The sequence below is a fragment of the Myotis nattereri genome (genome assembly GCF_964212035.1).
Source record: "Myotis nattereri genome assembly, chromosome: 7".
Classification (NCBI taxonomy): domain Eukaryota; kingdom Metazoa; phylum Chordata; class Mammalia; order Chiroptera; family Vespertilionidae; genus Myotis; species Myotis nattereri.
Genome location: NC_138082.1, coordinates 37,172,041 through 37,196,273, shown reverse-complemented (window position 1 = coordinate 37,196,273; position 24,233 = coordinate 37,172,041). Strand labels below are relative to the sequence as shown.

General features: G+C 36.9%; 1 protein-coding gene across 1 annotated transcript in view; it reads right to left on the bottom strand.

Annotated features, from left to right (window-relative positions):
• The window catches only part of NCKAP1 (NCK associated protein 1), a 95,173-nt gene that overhangs the window by 32,398 nt on the left and 38,542 nt on the right, over positions 1-24,233 (bottom strand). The window contains exons 10-17 of the mRNA XM_081095726.1: positions 19,336-19,492; positions 15,990-16,046; positions 14,410-14,506; positions 14,050-14,156; positions 13,026-13,158; positions 9,774-9,855; positions 7,869-7,927; positions 119-264 (exon numbers count right to left, since the gene is read on the bottom strand). Coding sequence (XP_080951852.1) covers positions 119-264; positions 7,869-7,927; positions 9,774-9,855; positions 13,026-13,158; positions 14,050-14,156; positions 14,410-14,506; positions 15,990-16,046; positions 19,336-19,492 — 838 coding nt within the window. The remainder of the gene's footprint in view (positions 1-118; positions 265-7,868; positions 7,928-9,773; positions 9,856-13,025; positions 13,159-14,049; positions 14,157-14,409; positions 14,507-15,989; positions 16,047-19,335; positions 19,493-24,233) is intronic.

The following is a 24,233-nucleotide window of genomic DNA, read 5'->3' as shown; positions in this document are numbered from 1 at the left end:
AAGTTTATTATTGCTGAACTGTCTTAAGAATTATATTAATATTAAAAAACAAATCAAGAGAGATACCTTTAGATACTAAAACATCTTAAATTCTGATTTAAAGATAATCATAACATACCAAAATATGGAGAGATCTGATGTTTCCACCAACATTTCCACCAAGGAATCCACCATTTTTGTATGAAAAATTATCGTATTCATCATCTTTCCAAGTTCTCTATGATCTGCAAGGCTAAGCGAAGCCTTAGAGACACTAGTATATGCCTATAAAAGTACAGCAAAAAACAAAAGTAATTTAAAGTACAAACCAATGAATTTAGCCTTGTAATTCTACATGTAGAAAAAACACACCCACTATTGAAAAATACTTACTTTATTAATTAAAATAAGTATCAGTACCATCACTTTGTAAAGATCTGCTCCTTTTGTACTAATATTTTACAACTAAAAAAGTCTTTAAACTTGCCTTTTCCTCACTGTTTGCCCTTTTCCTATGTAAGCCAGTTTTCTTCAAATTCTAATCATCTTTCACTGTCTGGATAAAATGTTACTTTCTCTATTAGCCATTACTAGCAATATCAACTTGAAGAAAGCTTTTCTCTATACTAGCAATTTTCAACCAGTGTGCCACACGAATTTTTAAAACATGCAATAAGTGACTCTTTAGGCCAGGGGCACTGAACTCCTTTCCCTTAGGATGTCAAAAAAAATTTTTTTAATGACAAAAGCCAACACAATAGCCATCTGGTGTGACTAAATCAAAATCATACCTATATTTTTTGTCAGATCAGCAAGAAATATTTTTTTGGTGTGCCACAGAACTTTAGTAATTAGTTTGTGTGTGCCATGAGATGAAAAAGGTTGAAAATTGATGATCTATACAATCCTCCTAAATTCTGGACACTACCTCCCATCTTGCACTTTTGCCCTCTTTCCCTATACAAGACTTCTCTGGCTTAGTTGTATGTCCCATTCTTTCCCTCCTTAGTATGCTTTGTTCTGTTGTCACTAAAAAGTGAGTCTATTATGCAGTAGAAAGGGGCTGAGTGACTGTGTCCCAATTATGGTTAAGAGCAATGTTATAGATTGAAATGTGTCCCCCCAAAAGGTATGCTGAACTCATATTCCCCAGTACCTCAAAGTGTGGCCTTATTTGGAAACTGAGTCCTTACAAAGGTAATGAAGTTAAAATAAGGTCATTAGAGAAGGACCTAATCCACTATGACTATTGTCCTTATCAAAATAAGAAATTTGGACCAGATACATATGCATATAAGGAAGACTATGTAAGGAGAAACAGAAAAAATGCCATTAGAGTAATGCATATACAAGCCAAGGAACACCAAAGATAGCTAGCAAATCACCAGAATCTAGGAAAAAGGCATAAAACAGATTCTCCCTCACAGTCCTTAGAAGAAATTAACCCTGCTGACACCATGAGTTCAGATTTCTGGCCTCCAGAACTATAAGACAATAAATTCTTGTTGTTTAAGTCACTCAGTTTGCGGTTCTTTGTTATGGCAGCCCTAGGAAAAGAATATAAGCAACTATGGAATACAAGAAAGAATCAGATAGCAGGTAATGTACTTATAGATATCTTGAAAACCTATCTACAATAATGAAAGCATAATATGCACATCAACCGAACAGCAGAACGACCGTCCAGAAGACCATGCTATGATATGCACTGTCACCAGGCCAGCCAAGGCGGTGCGATGATATTGGTCAAGGGGCCCCGCCATCACCCCACGATCACCCCGCAGAGGGAGGCCCAGGCCACTGGCCGGTGGGGTGATCGATGGAGGGGACGGGGGTGGCAACGATCAATCGCAGAACCCTGGCTGAGTGGCAGGGCCTCCCTCTGCTGGGCGATCGATCTGGAGGCCCTGTGATCAATCGCCCCACAGAGGGAGGCCCAGGCCACCAGCCAGCGATGCTATGGCGAGCGTGCGGGGCCGGCCAGTGATCACCCCACAGAGGGAGCCCCAGGCCAGCCAGGCGATTGCACCCCACACCTGTCGCCCATAGAGGGAGGCGACCAGTGGTGGTGGAAGAGGGGAACAGCACCGCACAGATGGCAAGCAGTGGCAGTGGCGGGGGCAGGCCCAGCTTCTGGCAGCCAGGGGAAGGAAAGCCCCAATAGGCCCTGATTGCCAGCCAGGCCTTGGGACCCTACCTGAGGGGTCCCAGATTGCAAGAGAGCGCAGGCCAGGCTGAGGGACATCCCTCCCTTGCATGAATTTCATGCACCGGACCTCTAGTCTCTATATATAAAAGCCTAAGCAACTGTTAGGACTAGTGGACCAGTAGCTATGATGCACACTGACCACCAGAGGGCAGACATTCAAAGCAGGAGCTGCCCCCTGGTGGTCAGTGTGCTCCCACAGCCAACATCCTGTGGTTGGCCAACCTCCTGCTGTCCCTCACCGCCCCCCAGCCAACTTCCCCCAGTCTCCCCCCACAAACCCACCCCGTCAGCTGACCCTGTGGGGTGATCATGGGGCGATGGCGGGGCCCCTCGACCAATCTCATCGCACCCACATTGGCTGGCCTGGTGACAGTGCGTATCACAGTGGGGGCAGCCAGGCAGGCAGAGGGACCCCACGTGTGCATGAATTCATGCACCAGGCCTCTAGTATAAAAATAAAATCGTACACAGGGACATATAGTTCTACATTCTTAATGCTCACTCAAATGCTCTATATTTTAACATACTGAATAAAGCTAAAACTCTCAAGTGACTCATTCAAAATGGATAAGTTTAATAATCTTAGATGTATTTAATAAGGAAAATTTAAAATGCATCTAGCCCTGGCTGGTGTGGCTCAATTGGCTAGACATCCTCCCATGCACCAAAGGTCGCAGGTTCAATTCCTGGTCAGGGCACATATCCAGGTTTCAGGCTCAGTCCCTGGTTGGAAGGGCATCAAGAGGCTGCCAATTGATGGTCTGCTCTCACATTAATCTTTCTCTTTCTCTCTCCCTCTCCCTTCCTCTCTCTCTAAAAATCAATAAAAATAGAGAGGGAGAGAGATAGAAACAATGATGAGAGAGAATCACTGATCAGCCGCTTCCTGCATGCCCCACGCTGGGGAGCGAGCCCTCAATCCTAGGCATGTGCCTGACCAGGAATCGAACTGTGACCTCCTGGTTCATAGGTTGACGCTCAATCACAAAGCCACTCCAGCCGGGCAATAAAAATAAATAAAATGCATCTAAATCTCCAAATTTTTCTGAATCCAAATGTTTCTAGGTACTCTCATAAACTGAGAGCAGGAAACTGAAACAGTTCAAGCTATGACAATGACTTTAAAAATGTTTAATGTGTATATATCCTTTGGCTGAGCAATTCTACTATTTTCACTTTATAAGCTCTACTGCTGTACTATTTCAGAACTTTTGAAAAACAAAGAAATGTTCCTTTTTTAAATGTATTTTTCATTATTGACAGTATTAAGATATCTCCCATTCTCCCCTCTTTGACCCCCTTACGAAATGTTCATTAGCTGCCCTAGCCGTTTTGGCTCAGTGGATAGAGCATCGGCCTATGGACCAAAGGGTCCCAGGTTCCATTCTGGTCAAGGACACAGACCTTGGTTGCAGGCTCCTCCCTGGCCTGGGGCCTGGTCGGGGCTCATGCAGGAAGCAACCAATCAATGTGTTTCTCTCTGTCTTTCCCTCTCTCCTCCACTCTTTCTAAAAAAAATCAATGGAAAAATATCCTCAGGTGAAGATTAAAAAAAAAGAAATGTTCATTTCTAAACTTTATTTTTAATAGGAAAAAAATAGTGATGGCAGGAGACTTGACCTGGGTTGGTGAACACACAATACAATGATTGATGATTAAAATGTATTCTAGAATTGTACACCTGAAAGCTGTATAATGTCTACCCAATAAATTCAATAAAGATTTTTAAAAACTAAAAATATCTTTAATAGGAAAGAAAATAACCTTTAACAGATTCACATGTAATATTTTGGGAGAGCGGTATTTCAAGTGTTCTTCCTGATCTCCCACCAACCAGTTCTGTAACCTCAGGCAAATTACTTAATACTTGTGGCCTCATTTATAAACCATTTCTAAGAATATGCTGCCATAGAACACAGAACAAGAGAGAGAAAACTGCCTGTGTATTTTGAGGTTGAAAAGAACCTAAGAAAAGCAAAAGCACCTAAGGGAACTAAGACTGCCAGAAAAGTCTGCTCTTCCTAGAACCCAGCCCTTGCTGAGACTATGGTCATTTAAAATGTCTTCCACAAACACATACTGCTTATATTTTCATGTTTTAATTAAACAAATAAAAATTTTATTCTTTAAGTCGCAGAACAAAATATACAGTATAATCCCATTTATATGTTTGGACACCTAAAAGGATATGACATTATTAAAAGTGAGTACTGCTGGGGAATGGGAAAAGTGCAAACTTTCATTTTCTACTTTACCTCTGGATACTTTGACTTTTTATAATAACAGACTAATATACATGTTTTTTAAATATAAGGTTATTAGAAACACTGGGCCACCATTTTTCCATAATTACTAGAAATATTTAGGGGCAATTAAATTCTACCATTAAATTCACATACATACAAAGATTTCAGGCTTGAATTTTAAAAGCCTCAAAAACTATTTATGTGAGAGTTATAAATTAAATGAAAATATTTAAAGTCCAATACTTTATTAGTATTTAATTCTGCATTTCAGAAAAATGAAGTTTTAGACAACTGATCAGGAAATAATAAACTATGGCCTGTGATCCAGTTGATTGTTTATTTTATAAGGTTTTATTGGAATGCACTAGGCCCCTAGTATAGATATATAGATAAATATAGATATAGATATAGATATAGATATAGATATAACAGATACATTAAAAGATGTTCACCATTACTAATCACATGAGTTCAACATTACTAATCACATGGAAATGCAAATCAAAACCACAATGAGTTATCACCTCACACTGTTAGAATGGCTATTATCAAAAACACAAGAGATAAGTGTTGGTGAGGATGTGGAGAAAAGGAAACTGTGCATTACTGGTGAGACTGTAAATGGGTACAGCCACCATGGAAAACAGTAATGAAGATTTCTCAAAAAATTAAAGACACAACTAACTTATATGATCCAGCAAGTCCTCTTCTAGGTATTTAGCCAAAGGAAATGAAAACACTAACTCAAAAAGATATCAGTATCCTCATGTTCACACTGCAGCATTATTTACAATAGGCAGTATGCGCGCGAATGTGTGTTTATGCACACACTGAAATATCAGTCAGCCATAAAAAAGAAATTCTGCCTTTTGCAACAACATGGATGAACCCTGAATGCATTATGCTAAGTGAAATAAGTGAAACAAAGAAAAACAAAGACTGTATGACCTCACTTATATGGAGAATCTAAAAAAAATAAATTCATAAAGACAACTGGTGGTTGCCATAGGCAGGAAGCTGGGATTGGGTGAAATGGGTGAAGGTGGTCAAAAGGTAAACTTCCAGTTAACACATTGTATGCGGGAAACGTGTTTACACGTTTTACGTATTTATACGTTCTACCAGTGTAGTAGAGCGCAGGACACGTATTAATATGTTTTTTATAGACTAGCGGTAGAATGCGGGTAACGTATAAATACGTAAACTAAAGTTATCGTAATTTTACTTAATGTTGCCACTTGCGCAAACAATTAGCAAAAATGGCCCGCGCCACCTGTTAGTGCACGATAAAAACTACCCGCAAACAATGTGTTAAGTAAGTCCTCAGGATGTAATGTACAGTATGGTGACCAGAGTTAATAATCCTATATAATAAAGAGGTAATATGCAAATTAACCCTCATGCCCTCACAAGATGGCTGCCTACGACCAGGCAGGCAGGGGGGTTAGTGAGGGACGACCAAACGACTGAACAAGCAGACTGCGTGGGACGACCAGGCTGGCGGGAGGGCAGTTGGGGGTGACCAGACCAGCAGGGGGTTGCAGTTGGGACGACCTGGCCGGCGCTGGGGGGTGCAGTTGGGGGCAACCCGGCCGGCAGGGAGGGCAGGCAGTTGGGGGCAATTAGGCTGGGGGCAGTGAGGGGCAAGTGGGCCGGTGGGGGAAGTTGGGGGCGACCAGGCTGGCAAGATGGGGTCGGTTATGGGCAACCAGGCCAGCAGGGGGGGCAGTTAGGGGTGATTAGGCCGACACACAGAGACAGTGAGGGGCGATCAGGCTGGTGGCGGGGGGTGGGGGGGGCAGTTAGGGGCGACCAGGCAGGCAGACAAGCGATTAGGAGCCATTAGTGGTCTAGGATTGTGAGAGAAATGTCTGGCAGTCGGACATCCCCCAAGGGGTCCCGGATTGGAGAAGGTGCAGGCTCGGCTGAGGGGAACCCCCCTCCCCGCCATGCATGAATTTCATGAACCTGGCCTCTAGTCTACACTAATAAAAGACAAAGATGCTAATTGACTGTACCTTCGCTACACCCACCAGCCAATCAGAAGAGTATGCAAATTAACCCAACAAAGATGGCAGTTAATTTGCATACACAAGCGCCCAGTGAAGACTGAAGACAGTGTAGAAGGAAGCCAAGCACTGCAAAAGGGAGCCCAGTGGCAGAGAAGGGAATGGATCGGAGGTAGCAGAGACGGGAGCAGAGCTGAGGCAGCGGACACAGAGAGAGCAAAGTGGCAGAGAAGGGAGGGAGCGAGGTGGCAGACACGGGAGGGAGGCGAAACAGAGGACATGGGAGGGAGCCGAGGCGGGAGGGAGCCAAGGCAGCGGGGAAGGGAGGGAGCCAAAGTGGCGAAGACGGGAAGGATCGAAGCCCACCTCTGGCTTCGCTCCCTTCTCTGCTTCTCTCTGGCCTCAGGAAGCCCTGTTCTTGCAGGAATCTTCCTGCAACAGGTCTCCAGTAGTATAAAAGAAGCAGTCCCCCCCTTATTCACGATTTCACTTTATGCAGTTTCAGTTACCCATGGTCAACTGCTCCGAAAATATTAAATAGAAAATTCCAGAATTAAACAATTTATAAGTTTTAAACTGCAAACCGTTCTGAGTAGCATGATGAATTCTCACATCATCCCACTTGGGATGTAAATCATCACTTTGTCTAGTGTACCCACACTGCAAAAAATGGTACCTTCCCATTAGTCTCAGTAGCCTTCTCAGCTATCAGATCAACTGTCGCAGTATTGTAGTGCTTGTGTTCAAGTAACTCGCCTAACACTACATCACAGTGCCTTCTTCATTCACTTCATCTTATCACATAGATACTATATCATTTCTCATCACACAAGAAGGGTGAGTACAGTACAATACAGTATTTTGAGAGATGACATTCACATAACTATTACAATATTAATTATAACTGCTATATTTTTATAATTATTGTTAATCTTTTATGGTGCCTAATTTATAAGTTATTAAACTTTATTATAGGTTTTTATGTATAGGAAAAAACAGTACATATAGGGTACTATCCACGGTTTCAAAGCATCCACTGGGAGTCTTGGAACACATCCCCTTCAGGTAAGGGGACTACTGTATTATATATTGGAAAGTTGCTAAGAGAGTAGGTCTCAAAAAGTCTCATCACAAGAAAAATAAACTGGTAACTATGTGTAGTGATAGATGTTAACTAAACTATGTGGTCATTTCCCAATATATACATATATTGAATCATATGTAAACCTGAAACTAATATAATGTTATGTCAATTATATCTCAATAAAAAATTTCTTCAGTGAGTTAAATACTATGGTTAGTTATACAAAAGAAGTCTTTTCAGTAGGTATATAACAATGGATAATTTTTTTCATGTTAAGTAATGTTTTCATGTCAACTAAGATATTTGATTAACAGAATGGTAATGAAAATTGTTATTCTTACCTGTAATCTAAACCAATCTAATCTCATTCCTCTGAAATCAAAAACTTCCCCATCTTCAACTATAATAAAAGAAAAAAAGTTTATAAAGCAAATTACTATTTTCACAAATCTATAATCCCACTTCAAATTATAAGAGCTAAGACAATTCCACTTCTGGGTGTATATACAAAATAATTAAAAGCAAGGGTGTTGAAGAGATACATTCGTACATCTATGTTCATAGCAGTATTATTCACAATAGCCAAAAAAGTGAAGCAATCTTCTATCCATCAACAGATAAATGGATAAAAAAATACTGTATTATTCTACTTAAATGAGGTATCTAGAGTAGTCAAACTCATAGAAGCAGAAAGCATGGTGGATGCCAGGGGCTGGGAGGAGAGGAAATGGGGAGTTGCTATGTAATAGCTATAGAGTTTCAGTTTTGCAAGATGAAAAAGTTCTGGAAATTGGTTGCACAACCATGTGAATATACTTAACACTATCAAACTGTACACAAGACAGTAAATTTCATGTTATGTATATTTTACCACAATTAAAAAGTAAAAGTAATTTAATAGCTAAGTCAGTGAAGTAATTTTCAAATCCTATAAGATGACGTTAAAGGAGACAGTTATGCTAAGAAAAGTGTAAAACAGACTCTTCTAAACTCTCTCAGTGTGCTTACATGTCAATTTGTAGGAGCTAGAATAGAGCTCACGGAATCCAGTAAATAGAGACTTTGTATGGCAATTTGGATATGCCAAAGAGAAGCCATAAGTGCATCCTTTCAGTGAAAAGTTGAGTACAGCAATACAAGATATTCTGAGAGGCAAACCATACTCACATAACTTTTATTACAGTATGTTATAACTGTTCTATTTTATTATTAGTTGTTGTTAATCTCTTACTGTGCATATATTTAAATTAAACATCACAGATATGTATGTATAAAAAGAACAGTACAGTTGATCTTTAAACAACATTGGTTTGAACTGCACTGGTCCACTTACATGAATGTATTTTCTCTTCCTTACAATTTTTTTTAATCCTCACCCAAAGATATGTTTTTTTATTGATTTTAGAGAGAGAGGGAAAGAGAGGAAGAGAGAAAGAAACATCAATGTGAGAAACATTAATCACTTGCATCCCATATGCACCCCCTTACACACCCCAACTGGGGATGGAACCCACACCTGGGCATGTGCCCTGACTGGTAATCAAACCTGCGACCCTTCAGTGTACAGTGGCTCCAACCAACTGAGCCACATGGGCCAGGGCACAATTTTCTTAATAACATTTTCTTTTCTCCAGCTTTCTTTATTTTAAGAATACAGTATAGCCCGGCCAGCGTGGCTCAGTGGTTGAGCATCGACCTATGAAGCAGAAGGTCACGGTCAGATTCCCAATCAAGGCACATGCCCAGGTTGTGGGCTCGATCCCCAATGTGTGGCATGCAGGAGGCAGCCAATGATTCTCTCTCATCACTGATGTTACTTTCTCTCCCTCTCCCTTCCTCTCTGAAATCAATAAAAATATATTTTAAAAAAAGAATATAGTATATTATACATATAATATACAATATATGTTAATCAACTATTTATGTTATTGGTAAGGTTCTGGTCAACAGTAGGCTATCAGTAGTTAAGTTTCTGTGGAGTCAAAAGTTTCAACTGTGCAGGGGGCCAGCTCACCTAACCTCTGCATTGTTCAAGAGTAAACTATATATATAAGGTTTAATACGATCCATGGTTTCAGGCATCCACTGGGAGTCTTGGCACATAACCCCTGCAGATAAGAGGGGATGGACTACTATATGTCCAAAAAAGTAAGTGATTAAATGTTAACGGTCAAATCTTTTCCTTAATAATAAAATTTGAAAACCTACTGAGAAGAAAATGTGTTTTTATTTAAAAGATTTATTACCTTGCTTTACACTTAGGGAAGTCATAGTGTTAACAAAAGAAGACATGATGATTGATTCATCTTCAGGGCAAACAGAAAGATTCTAAAAAGAAACAAAAAAAATAATGTTAAAATCATCTAGTTAGAAAAAAATCCATAGGTTCATCAACAGGTAGACAGATAAACAAACGATATATCCACACTATGGAATATTTTTCAGCAATAAACATGGACAAAATGTTGATACATATAATAAAAGGGATGAATCTCAAAAACATTGTGCTAATTGAAAGAAATCAAAAACAGCCCTAGTCAGTTTGGCTCAGTAGATAGAATGGCAGTCTGTGGGTTTGATTCTGGACAAGGGCACATGCCTCAGTTGCAGGTTCGATCCCCAGCCCAGGTCGGCATGCGAGGAGGCAACCAATGTATGTGTCTCTCACATAGAAGTTTCTCTCTCTCTGTCTCTCCCCCCCCCGCCCCCCCGCCCCCCCCCCCCGCCGCCCTCTATAAAAATCAATGGAAAAATAGCCTCGGGTGATGTTTAATTTAAATATTATGCACAGTAAGAGATTAACAACAACTAACAAAATAAATATTTTTAAAAATGAAATTAAAGAAAAAGAAAGAAATCATAAATTAGCCCTGCCCAAGGTGATATACTTATTTCCTGATGATTAAAAGTCCCCCATTTCTGCCTGGCCAGTGTGGCTCAGTGTTGAGCATCAACCCATGAACCAGGAGGTCAACGTTTGATTCCCGTCAGGGCACAAGCCCGAATTGCAGGCTCAATCCCCAGTAGGGGCAGTGCAAAAGGTGGCCGATCAGTGATTCTCTGATGTTCCTATCCCTCTCTACCACTCCCTTCCTCTCTCTGAAATCAACAAAAATGTATTTTTTTAAAAAAGTGAGCCCTGTTGAAGTAGCTCAGTTGGTTGGAGCATCGTCCCATACACCAAAAAGTCAGGGTACATATGGAAGGCAACCAATGGATGTTTCTCTCTCTCTCTCTCTCTCTCTCTCTCTCCCCCCCCTCCCTCCCTCCCTCCCCCCCTCCCCCTCCCCCTGCCTTTCTCTCTAACAACAATAAAAAAGTTACATGGTATATGATTCCATTTATATGATTTTTTTAAAGGCAAAAAATGACCAAAGCAGATGAGTGTTAGTCGAGCTGAAGCGGAAATCAACTACCTAAGTGCACAATAAACTTTTCAGTGTTGGAAATGTTCCACATCTTGACTACTGTGGTGGTTATGTGAATGCATACATAGTTGCCAAAATTCAAACCATACACTAAAAATTTGTGATTTTTTATTAAATGTAAATTATACCTCAACAAAATTAGGACAAAAAAATCCCTCTCAAACTGGCTAAAAAAAAAAAGAAAATTTGATAGACTGCATCTGGAATAGATAATAAATTTTTTAAGAAGTGGGTGCTTAGCTCACAAACAGCATAAATAATTGTCAAGACATTAAGACCTACACCACAATGTGAATGTATATAATGTCACTATACTGTATACTTAAAAATGGTTAAGATGATAAATTTTGTTATGTATGTTTTACAATAAAAGTAATTTAACACCTATTACAATGAGCTATATTAACAGGTTGCTCTTAGTTCTAAATTTAAATTCCAGCAAACAGTTAAAAACACCATGCTTGTACTTTACCAAAGAAGAGGTGGTAAAAAGCTTAGGTGTCAAGCTAAGACACTACTTCAAATACTGGCTCTGTTACTTATGATTGTGCAATATTGAGCAAGTTGCATAAGGTCTTTTTTCTTCAAATATTGATAACTATATCTACCCTCACAAAGTTGTACTACAAGTGTAATAAAATAAACTATCAATAATCTGACAATTATTAATATAATTTTACTACTGCTACTACTGCTATGACAATATTTTCAGAAAAAATAAGCCATTTTCTCAGATTGTATTAACATAGTTTACATAAAAAGACACCAAAAAAATGGAATGACTTTAAAATGTTAACACTATAACATAAATGTATTCATAAGCATTCAACTAACCACAGCAAATTTCAAAATAACATGAAACCAGGAGTCTGATTTACTTTTTAGATTGTGATAGCATGACAGCCTCTGCTTTATACAATAAGTAATAATTATTTGAATAAAACTGTAGCAAACAGTCGCCACACAAGGTATAGATAAAATCAGCTTTTCTAGTCTTTTTTAATGGACATTCTAGAAAAAAAAGCATCTGAGCTCCATCTAGTGGATAAAAAAGAAATAACTAGTTTATGAAAACAGAAGCTGTATATAATTAAACGCAAACAATTACATGACATTTTTCTTATTTGGATTTTTAGGTAGGTTTCAAAAATATTAGGATTTCAAAGTATGAATATTTCTCTGTAAAACCAGTAACTGTAGAGTCTTAATACAGTCTTAATATTAGTCTTAATATATATTCTTCCTTTATACTATATGTTAGCTTACAGTAGTTTTTAGATACTGGTGATTTTATAAAATGAAGCAAAATAAGATACTATTTTCCCTACAGTCAGTTAGTTTATTAAAAATAAAATAAACTTATAATAAGATGAAAAAGACCAAATAAAGAAATCATGGAAAGCCAAACAAACAAAAAACCTAAAACAAAATCAACAGAGAAAAATCCAAATTGAAAAAATTAGGACATTTAAATTAGGACATCTAGATAAAAAAAATTTTATTGGCCATCCTCTAACACACTATACAGAAAGATTTATCTTCTACTTTTCCTCTAATACTTAGTTATCAATTATATGTCTACATTATCTTTTATCTCACAGCCAATGTCCAAGTTCAAGTTCTCATCAGCTCTCATCCAGCCTACTGCAATTCTTCTTCTACTCTCTCTCTGCCTCTTCCCTTGGCCCCCAGTAAGTCATCAACCACACTGATCCAGGGTAATCTTTGTAAGTAGTAAATCTGATGTATAACGAACTTCCTCTTTTGCAAGGCCCAATATAATTTAGTTACTGTACACCTCTACTGCAAGTTAAAGAAACATTCCCTGCATTGCGTTCATTCTGAGCTTTGTGCACAGTTAAACAAAATGCCTGCCACACTAAACTACAACAAAATACGTTCTTCCCTCCAAATGATGATCCTCTTGACAAGATATAACCACAACTTGTTTATATTTGTATCGCCACCATAGGGCAGAAGATTATATTTTAAATGCTTATTGAACAAACAAATCAGTTACTAAAAAGAAGGGAAGAAACAAAAGGAAAAATAACATGAGATAGTTTTTACCTGCACAAGTTCATTGAGGACAACAGCATCAAAGCCAGAAAGGTACTGCACGTAATACCTCTGCATTACAGGTCCGTATTTCCTTACATGTGCTCTAAGCTCTTCCATGTAAAATATCAATTCAGCAATGTGCCTTTTTTTTAAATTGAAAAAAAAAAAACATTTCAAAAAATAAATTTATTGTTATCAAGGAAAATGTGAAATGCCTTTGATATTATAAGAAGTTACTTTTAGAAAAATTACTGTTAAACATTTAATGTCAATTATGATTTTAAATTATTTAACATAAATAAAGCAAAAGAAAAGCTAAGACTAAAAAACTGGTAAGAGGAAAATCCAAAATGAACATAAAATTAGAACATCTCATAATCATTTTTAAATCACAAATAAAAGGAACTGGGAAGAAATAAGACTTTTCTATATGCTCTTATTTCTCTGCTTCATTTATCTAACTCCTCATTGAGGGACTTGACAAAAATGACAGAATAACATTTCAAATTATAGACTTGGTTGCAACTCCGTAAGGATTCTTAAATATGAATTCCATAGGAAAGTCACTGGGTATAGCCAAAAAACAACTTTATGACCACCTAGAGCAGCGGTTCTCAACCTGTGGGTCGCGACCCCTTTGGTGGTCGAACGACCCTTTCACAGGGGTTGCCTAAGACCATCCTGCATATTAGATATTTACATTACGATTCATAACAGTAGCAACATTACAGTTATGAAGCAGCAACGAAAATAATTTTATGTTTGGGTCACAACATGAGGAACTGTATTTAAAGGGCCGGAAGGTTGAGAACCACTGACCTAGAGTATTAGGAAAGGAAACATTAAAAGCCATAATTTTAAACTCAAGTTGACTTGCATTCTAATTCATATCAGCTAATGCTATGTTACAAATATGCATAATAAATATGAAAAGCCCTAAAAAAGTTTTTCAAAATAATTTTATTTCAAAGGCCCCAAATCCCAGTTATAAATCAAAATATACCAAAAAAAGTTTTAATTGCTGCTAACTTACTTATCTATAAAGTCATCTGCACTCTTCTTTGGCATGTTATCTGCATGACGAAGTAGCCAGATAATTTCATCACGGGCAAAGGATAACGCCATAAAAACAAAAAGTGCCTAGTTAAAAAAAATACAAAAACATTGTTTACTCTTATGCAAATATTAAAAACAAAACCTATTCATAGTCTTTCTCTAAGTGAAAAGTCATTGCCAAGAATTGATAAAATCAAGTTCAAAAAGACGGCACACCAACAGAAAGGAGATGACCAAAGAGAAGTTGAAAGTATGTATCAAGGAAAGCATATATATATAAGCAAGTAGTGAGAACAATGTAGAATGGTGCAGTTGACATATGAATTAAATCAATTACCTTGGGACCTAGCAAGCCAGGTTGATCAGAGAGGACTGTAGCCAATTCTTTCAGTGCAGACCTTAAAAATTTGCGTCTTTCTCTGTGCATTGAACCACTACAGGAAAAGACACTTATATTTTATCTGTTTCTACTAAAATTACTATTGGCAATTAAATAACTTATCATTGTAGGGTCAACATCCAAAGTTGTTTTTTATGAAGCAGAAACCCCTTACAAATATCATCTTCTATGCGCTTGCCATTAAGCGACTTACCAATTTCACATTTATCCTTGCCTTTCTTGTGCTGCTTTTTGTAACCATGTTTGGTCTATTATTCTTCACCTATCAAAATACTACATCCAAACTTCAAGACCAATCCTGCAAGAAGCATTTCCTAATATCCAGATGTCTATTTCTGAATAATTTCTGAAATTTTAGTACCATATATCCTAAGCATTTTATAAACAGGACTATGAAATCTTCAACAGCAATTACTGTCCTCCTATATACATTTTTGTCACCCCTACATAGAAATCAACAAATATAACAATAAATATCTAATTTCCCATGTTCTCATTTACTAAGTGTATTCCTATTAAATACAAAAAACTGACTAAACAAAAGTTATATTCAATAAAAATATTGGGATGAGATCTATTTGGTCTCTTGTTCAAAAAACAGAAAGACGAGGGAAGAAAAGGATAATCATAAATATTCATATACTAGGTATTTCAATAAAATGCAAAGTAGAAAAAAATTATTCTCACATATTAACATGTGGAAAAAATCATAAAATGTTCTTAGTATTCTAACTCGTCATATTATGCACCATATTCAGCGCTTCAAGAAAGTTTTAAAATGTATATAGGTGCAAAAAATAAGTGGACACACACATACACACAAAAAATATACATAAAAAAATAAGTATCAGGAATGTGCGATACCAGAAATTTAGCTGTGAGACAGATCAGTTTGAAAAGACAGATTAAAATCCCACTCTCTACCTATGTGACCTTATGTTCTACCTCTCAGTTTCAGCCATCTATAAAACAGATAATGACACCTGCCTCAGAAGATACATCTTTCAAAATGCTCAGATATAGTACTTTGTTATAGGATAGTGGCAGTAAGAGACTTGAAAGATACCTAAAGTAAAAGTCATTTGTATGGTACTTCCTTAGAGCATTTTCATCACACTTCAAAAATAATTAAAATCTGCACTAATTCCAAAGTTACTAGAGACTGAGGTTATATACTTATTTCCTATTGATTATAAGTCCCCCATTTCTGCCCAGCCAGTGTAGCTCAGTGGCTGAGCCATGGTTTGATTTCCATCAGGGCACATGCCCAGGTTGCAGGCTTGATCCCCAATACAGGACAGTCAACAATGATTCTTTCTCATCAATGATGTTTCTATCTGTCTCTCTCTCTCCCTTCCTCTCTCTGAAATCAATAAAAACCTATCTTTAATTTTTTAAAGTCCCCACTTTTATTACATTTTTCATGCCATCAATATGAACTCACTTCAACAAAATAATGCTTTAAGAAAGAAATTATTCTTTATTAAAAGTACCACAGATAAGATAGAAGTACTTACGCATGTGACACAGCCGCCTCTTTGCATTCTCTTATATCATTAATACGTTTGTTATAGCTATGTGCAAAAAAAAAAAAAAGTTAGAAACATGTTGATCTTAATTTGAGCAATAAGTCAAAATAATTGAATCAAATACTAAAAGTCAAATAGAACTGACATATTATCAACAAGAAAAATGCCCTCAAACTAGAAATACATGGAAGGGGTCTACCCACATCTTTCCTAGCCAGCACCTTACGTAACCAGAAAAGGCTTCCTAGATAAATTTCATAATATATTAGATCCAACAATAAAATAAAGTTCAAAATGTAGATTTTTACTTTATTAAATACATTCCCTTAAGCTCCAATAGAGACATTAAAATTATACTTCTGATGTAACTAACAGTAGTTTCTAAAAATTTAAAGTGCTGACAAAGCTATTCTGACTTTTTATCACTTCTGACTTAAAAAGCATTAAAAAAATTCTGAAAGAACATATACTCATAATCAACACTAAAGATTATTTAGGGATAGGGGCTCTGTGATGGAGAAAACTGGGGCAGGAAAGCATCTGATTACTTTAAATTAAATGAAACAACACCAACATCAAATAGTTTAAAGGTGCCATCTGAAAAATAAATGCTAATAAATATATGTCAACTTCATGAATACTAAATACGAAAACTCAAAATTCCTCAAATGTTAAAGAAAACCTCTTCCTGAAAACCTGGCTAAAACCACTTCACCCTAAGAACTTCAACTTCTAAATTAAGAATTCTAAGATTTATGTGTTCTTTGCGCATGTGTCCAAAACATACTAATTATATAATCACTGTCCTTTATAATTAATAAACTTTTATAATTATAGTCTGACTTGTAATTACTATGATAATTCACATTTTAAATTAGATTAACTACTCACTACTTAAAAATTAAAACTTTTCGACTTTAAATAGAGATATTTAAATGGCAAATTTATCATTTAAAAAAGCATAACCAAAAGACAACTCATTATATGGTGTCACTAAACTTACTTGTATCATACATATCATAAGCTCACTCAATATACACAGACTTACCTGGTTCTAAATGTTTATATATATTTAAATATGATTCTACATCATATTGTCAATATAAGACATTATACAAGTTTCATGATTTGCAATCTGAATGAATTAGAAAATGACAAAGCCCATATGACAGGGTATTTCTGGGAACTCCATTGTCTAAAATAAAAGCTGAATTAAGACCTGAAAAGTACATAGGGTACTGTTACACACAGCATGACTGAGAAACTATTTGCATGAGAATGTCAGAATCACCTACAGTGACAGAAATCCAAACAGTGGCCACTTGAAAAAGAGGGCGAGTGGAGGGGGACCAAGGTTGACAATACTAACCAGAAAAAAGCACGAGAGAATTTTCTGGATATAACGAAAATGTTCTATATCTTGACCTAGGGCAGTGATGTCGAACCTTTTGAGCTCGGTGTGTCAGCATTTTGAAAAATCCTAACTTAACTCTGGTGCCGTGTCACATATAGAAATTTTTTTATATTTGCAATCATAGTAAAACAAAGACTTATATTTTTTGATATTTATTTTATATATTTAAATGCCATTTAACAAAGAAAAATCAACCAAAAAGATGAGTTCGTGTGTCACCTCTGACACGTGTGTCATAGGTTCGCCATCACTGACCTAGGGTAATTCATATGCAAATTAATTGAGCTTTGCATCTAAAATTTGTACCTTTCTGTGAGTAAATTTTACCTCAATAAATTACTGAGGGGCGGGGACAGATTCCTTCAACCTCTCTGAGATACAAATATAGGAGACAGAGGAAGTTAGGAATGATGCCCAGGATCCTAGATTTTAGTTCACATCCCAGGGTAATTCTTATGCACATTAAAATTGAGATATACTGGTTAAATTGTGAGTATTAAACATAGCTTTATTTTTTAGTAACTAATAGATGCTCTATTTTTATCTCAATTTAATTAGGAATAGGTAAATAGGATAAGAAATAAATGTAGTAAATTTAATTTCTACCTGAAACTAACAAGCCCAGCATAACATTTCCAGGGATACCAGGATATTTTAGATGCTCCTAATTTTAAAATATTTCATAATTGCTACCAAGTCTGAGTTCAACTTGGCTTTTATATTTTGGCTACAGAACCTCACGTGGAAAGAAATGCAAGATTTCAAAATTTCAAGGAACAAATTCCTGAAAATTATTTACTTTACAGAAAATGAATGTAAATAAGTCATTTGGAATACCTGCCTATTAAAGGGAAACACGATTTCCTATATGCAGCATTCTGACTTCTGTAATTGTTATAATTAAATTTCTGATTGATTCATAACCTATAACAAGGGTCCTCAAACTTTCTAAACAGGGGGCCAGTTCACTGTCCCTCAGACCATTGGAGGGCCAGACTATAGTTTAAAAAAAACTATGAACAAATTCCTATGCATACTGCATATATCTTATTTTGAAGTAAAAAAACAAAACGGGAACAAATACAATATTTGTATTTGCCTGTGGCCCACGGGACATAGTTTGAGGACCCCTGTCCTATATAATGAGAGGAATATGCTAATTGGCCGTTTCACCCTGAGGTGTAACGACCAAGCATGTCACAGACCAGATCACGGATCAGCAGGAGGGTGGGCCAGCGAGGTACAAGCGGGCTGCAGAGAGCTACAGGAGGGGTCAGGGCAGCAAGCAAGCGGGAGGCGGAGAGCTACAGGAGAGGGCAGGGCAACAAACTATGGGGGGGGGACAGGGGGCGGGGGAGCTACAGGAGGGCGGCAGCAACCTACTAGCACACGGATTCGTGCACAGGGCTACTAGTACTTTTATAAGTACACTAAATCTAAACTAGCACTTTTAAAAAGTTCAAAACCCAGTGTGGTGACTGTGGGGGAGGTGGGAGGAGGTGGAAGTGGGAGGAGGTGGAAGTGAAAAGAGGGCATAGAGGGGATAAATGGTGATGGAAACCATTTTTTTACAACCATTTTTTTACATAACTTTAAAATGTATACGGTGTTTTTTTAGTACTATTTTTGTCTAAAACCATATTATGATTTGCAAAAGAGGACATACCTTCTTTCTCCTAGAACACAAGTTTTAAAAGGGCAGGAACATTAGATATTTTAATCTGTGAAGTTACTTATAAAAAATATGAATAGTACCTTCTCAGGATGATTGTTAAAAACAACTTGCTTGTGACTGATAAGATGGTACAGGCAATAACATTTTCTTGCATGATATGACCCTTCTCTATCCCCAAAACTTCAATGAAGATAATCCACTCACTATCCTTATCCAAAAAGACAAAAACATTGAAGATGCCATACCCTCGTATGTTTACAAATAAGTCTTCTGCAGCTTTGTGAATGTGGAAAACTTCATCCCGAAAGAGAGAGAGGCAAGAGCTACTTTGAAGAGCTAGCTTCCAAAGATTCAGTGCTGTTGCATCAGTATTGAGGATCCCGTGGCACAAAATAAAGCCAACTTTAAATAAAAAAGAAAAGTCAATACAAATGTTAAAATTTTCCAAAGGTAAAGTTCTTTCAGTTACAAAATAGCTTTTCAAAAATTCAGAAAAGTAAACACAATCACTAAATTAAGGCTTTTAAATGACCGGTAATAATTCATATACATACAAGATGGCAATACTGTTGCTCTTTCAATAATTTTCTGTATTCTGCAAAATTAATTTTTGAACCCAGACTGACAAAAAGGGGGGGAGGGGACATCACTTCTGGGGTGTGAAGAAAGAGTCCTTTTAATGAATGACTAAAAGACATTTTCAGAAATACTTATAAAATATTTTAAGCCAGCCATAGCTGGTTTGGCTCAGTGGATAGAACATCAATCTGCATACTAAAGGGTCCTGGATCTGATTCTGGTCAAGGGCACATGTCCGGGTTGCAGGCTCAATCCCCAGTAGGGGCCATGCAGGAGGCAGCCGATCAATGATTCTCTCTCATCATTTATGTTTCTATCTCTCTCTCTCCCTCTATCTCTGAAATAAATAAAAAATATTTTTAAAAATAAATAAAAAATATTTAAGCCTGAGATCAGTTACTAATTAAAAAGCATAATCATCACAGTTGTTGCAATTAATGAAAAATTAATATACTTTTCTAAATCACCAGAAAATGAAATAGCATCTTTCATTTTCATAGCAATTTATGGTTTATTAAATACTTTTTTCCACACATTATCTCATGTGATCCTGTGGAGTAGATAGAGCAGGTGTCCTTTTATTATAGTTGAAGAAATGAATGATCAATGACTTGACTGAAGTTATACTATTAAATTAGAGCTAGACTTAGCCTCAAGTATTTACCCTTAAAATTCTTTCACTATATTATACTGCTCTCTATTATATGAGTTCAAATATCTTTCACCTTTTATTATCTACCTTGGAAATCTTATACAAAGGTATAATAATCTATATATGTTTGTTGATGTCCTTTCTAGCCCTCTATAATAGACCATAAACCCTCTACTTTCATTCATTAAACACTTACTCAATGCCTACTGGCCAGTTACAAATCAACCCTGTTTTCTATGAGATTTCCCTACAATTCTTAACAGTCACTCCCTTCTTTAAACTCTTGAATTATTAACACATACCTTGCCATTTATCTTTTTATTCTTAGTTCAACCATCCTTTATTTTGTGTGTGTGTGTGTTTTACACATATTTTTATATTTTTATTTTCTTTATTTACGTATGTATGTATTTATTTTATTGGTTTTTTACAGAGAGGAAGGGAAAGGGATAGAGAGTAAGAAACATCAATGAGAGAAAAACATCAACCAGCTGCCTCCTACACATACTGGGGATGTGCCTGCAACCAAGGTACATGCCCTTGACCGGAATCGAACCTGGGACCTTTCAGTCCGCAGGCCGATGCTCTATCCACTGAGCCAAAATGGTTAGGGCCAACCATCCTTTAAAAGTGCCACTACACAAACAAGCTAGCTCTTTAAATAGCCATTTATTGTAGAGTCTGTACATATAGAAGTATATTTAACTTCCTTGAATTTCCTGTAACATATGAAAATATTTTTCATACAATAGGGCCTCTACATGTAAGCCAATTATTTGATCTGGTATGCAACCAAAGAAACAGAATACATGTAAAGAAACTGAAAGAATCCTCCAGAGAAATTTTGTTTATAAAATATTTTTTATTCAATATATTGACTTTTAACTCTTAATTCCTGAGTAATATAAGATTCACTTGTATTTCACATCTTATTGTATAGATTTCACAAAATTGCTGCTGATAAAAGGTTTCTCTGAAAATATTATCAGTTATATTATGGATAAGCATATATTTTATTTTCTTAAGACATAGGTTACATTATGAATTAAAGCATATTAATTTATGATAGAATAAAAAATAATTTAAAATAGACTGCCCAAGATTAAGAGAATAGTTTATTAATTAAACCACATTAAACCCCTTTTCCTACCAAGGTCCGAATGAAAGGACAAAAAAAATGTTTTTTAATTTTCAAGCCATAAAAATATTGGAGAACAAAACTAGACAAGAAAATTAAAGAAAATCTTTGAAGATAGAAAGTAGATAAAACTGAACTATCAAGTTAAAAAGAGATAGGACTCTCTCTCTCTCTCTCTCTCTCTCTCTCTCTCCCTCCCTCCCTCCCTCCCTCCCTCCCTCCTTCCTTCCCTCCCTCCCTCCTCCTTCCTTCATCTCCTTTCCACTCTCTCTCTGAAAAGCAATGGAAAGAATATCCTCAGGTGGAAATTAACAATGACAAAAAAAAAAAAAAAAAGAGGCAGGAATTAGTAACCCAAAACTCCAGAAATAAAGAGAGATCTTTTCCTACAAGTCCTCTGAGTCCAACCAACAGAGCAAGAATAAACCCTGAAAAGAACATCAGGATAAGTTATTTTTTAAAAAATATATATTTTATTTTTTTACAGAGAGGAAGGGAGAGGAAGAGGGATAGAGTTAGAAACATCAATGAGAGAGAAACATCGATTCAGCTGCCTCTTGCACGCCTCCCACAACCCAGGTACATGCCCTTGACCAGAATCGAACCTGGGACCCTTCAGTCCGCAGGCTGATGCTCTATCCACTGAGCAAAACCGGTTAGGGCAGGATAAGTTATTTTATAATTGCACTTCAAATACCTGAGTCCTCAATATTCTAAGCCTTCAATAACGCTTGGCCCCAGGTAATAAACTAGACCAGTGATCTCAAACTTTAGCTTGCATCAAAATCACCAGAAAGGCTTGTTAAGTCATATTGCTGGGATCCATACAGAGTTTCTGATGGAAACTAGGTCTAGAGTGGAGATCAAGATTCTGCATATCTAAGAAGGTTCTACTCGATGCTGCTGGTCTAGGGACTATACTTTGAATTAATCAAGAACAAAGCTCTAAAGAAAGTAGACCATCTTCAGTAGAAAAGTCCTTATGTGGGAACTGTGATCAAAAAGAGAAAAGCAGAGTTTGAAGTAACTCTTTACCTTTATATCAACTCTACTCAAGATTCAAATACATGAAAGCAGCAAAACTCAGAGTAAACCTTTACCTTGGCAACTGTGGTTATCCCAAATCTGTCTGCCTCCTCCTCCATGCCCACATGTCCTCCATTAGAGTAGCCTGCCTTCTGACCCACCTCCCTGCTCACCATACAAAGCCCATTTAAGGTAAAGACTGGGGGGAATAGTACTGTATAACTCTAGAGGTCACCCATGCCACCTAACTCTACTAATCATCCCAATTCTTCAGCCATACATCCATAAACATAAAGCAATCAAGGAGCCCTGGCCGGCTTGGCTCAGTGGATAGAGCATCGGCCTGCAGACTGAAGGGTCCAGGCTTCGATTCCAGCCAAGGGCACATGCCTGGGTTGCGGGCTCCATCCCCAGTGTGGGGTGTGCAGGAGGCACCCGATCGATGATTCTCTCTCATCATTGATGTTTCTCTCTCTCTCTTTCTCTCTTCCTCTCTGAAGTCAATAAAGAAATATCTTAAAAAAAAAAAAAAAAGCAACCAAGGATCACTGCACATTTGAGCAACATAAATACTTCAAAAGCTGTGTCTAAATCAACTAAGAGACTAAGCATGAAAATCTTAACTATTATTATAGAAAAAAACATAACTATCACAAACCCGATCAATATAAAAATTATAATAAAAATGGCTAAAAGGCCATAGCTGGTTTGGCTCAGTGGATAGAGCACAGGCTTACAGGCTGAATGGTCCCAGGTTCGATTCCAGTAAAGGGCACATGCCTGGGTTGCAGGCTCGATCCCCAGTAGGGGGCGTGCAGGAGGCAGCCGATCATGATGATGATTCTCTCTCATCATTGATGTTGCTATCTCCCTTCTTCTCTGAAATCAGTAAAAATATATTTTTTTAAATGGCTAAGAGTAGGGAGTCTATACTAAATTCCACCTCTTTCATTTTAATGAGTTCCAGTGCATAATGAGACTTAGCAGAGAAATTGAGAATGTTTACAAACGTTCATAAAAGTTTGAGTGATTTATGAATAGAAACTTAATAATAACCTAATTGTTAGATTAAATCTAATAATTAAAAATATGGGCTTTTATTTTGTGTCTTTGCTTATTGCTTTATTTCTGATCATTCTAGTAATTCATTTCTATTGTATTTTATAAAAGTATCAATCCAAAAATCATTAAAAAAGAAAAACTGGTCTTTCACTATAGACAAACACTGTAATTAAAGTATTTCTAAAGTTTAATAAATCAAGAAACAAGAATTGTAAGACCTAAAAAACACAAACTGCTCAAAATTATTCCCCTCCACTAGTGGACATGGGGGTGATAGAAGGAATTACAATATAGCATTTCTCATTTTGTATTAAATCTGTGTGTTTCTATCTACTTCTGCCATAGTTTGTGAACTTCATAGGGGCAGAAATTCTTCCTAGGGAAAAAAATCCTAGGAATTTTATTCCCCCTGCATCTAACAAACTGGCAAACATATGAATCGTTTATTGTATGTTCTGAAGTAAATACCAAAAACTTTAACTGATAGATGCAATATTTTAAAAAAATCATTAAAAAAAAAATAAAAGCTATGTTGAGAGGCAATATAATGTAGACTATGAGCCTTGGAGTTAGCCTGGGTTCTTACTTTGTCCGTGTCCCTTACTAGCTGTATAGATTAAGTTTTAGGTTCCTCATCTATAAATCATACCATCTAACCTAACAGGATCAGTATGAGAACTGAATGA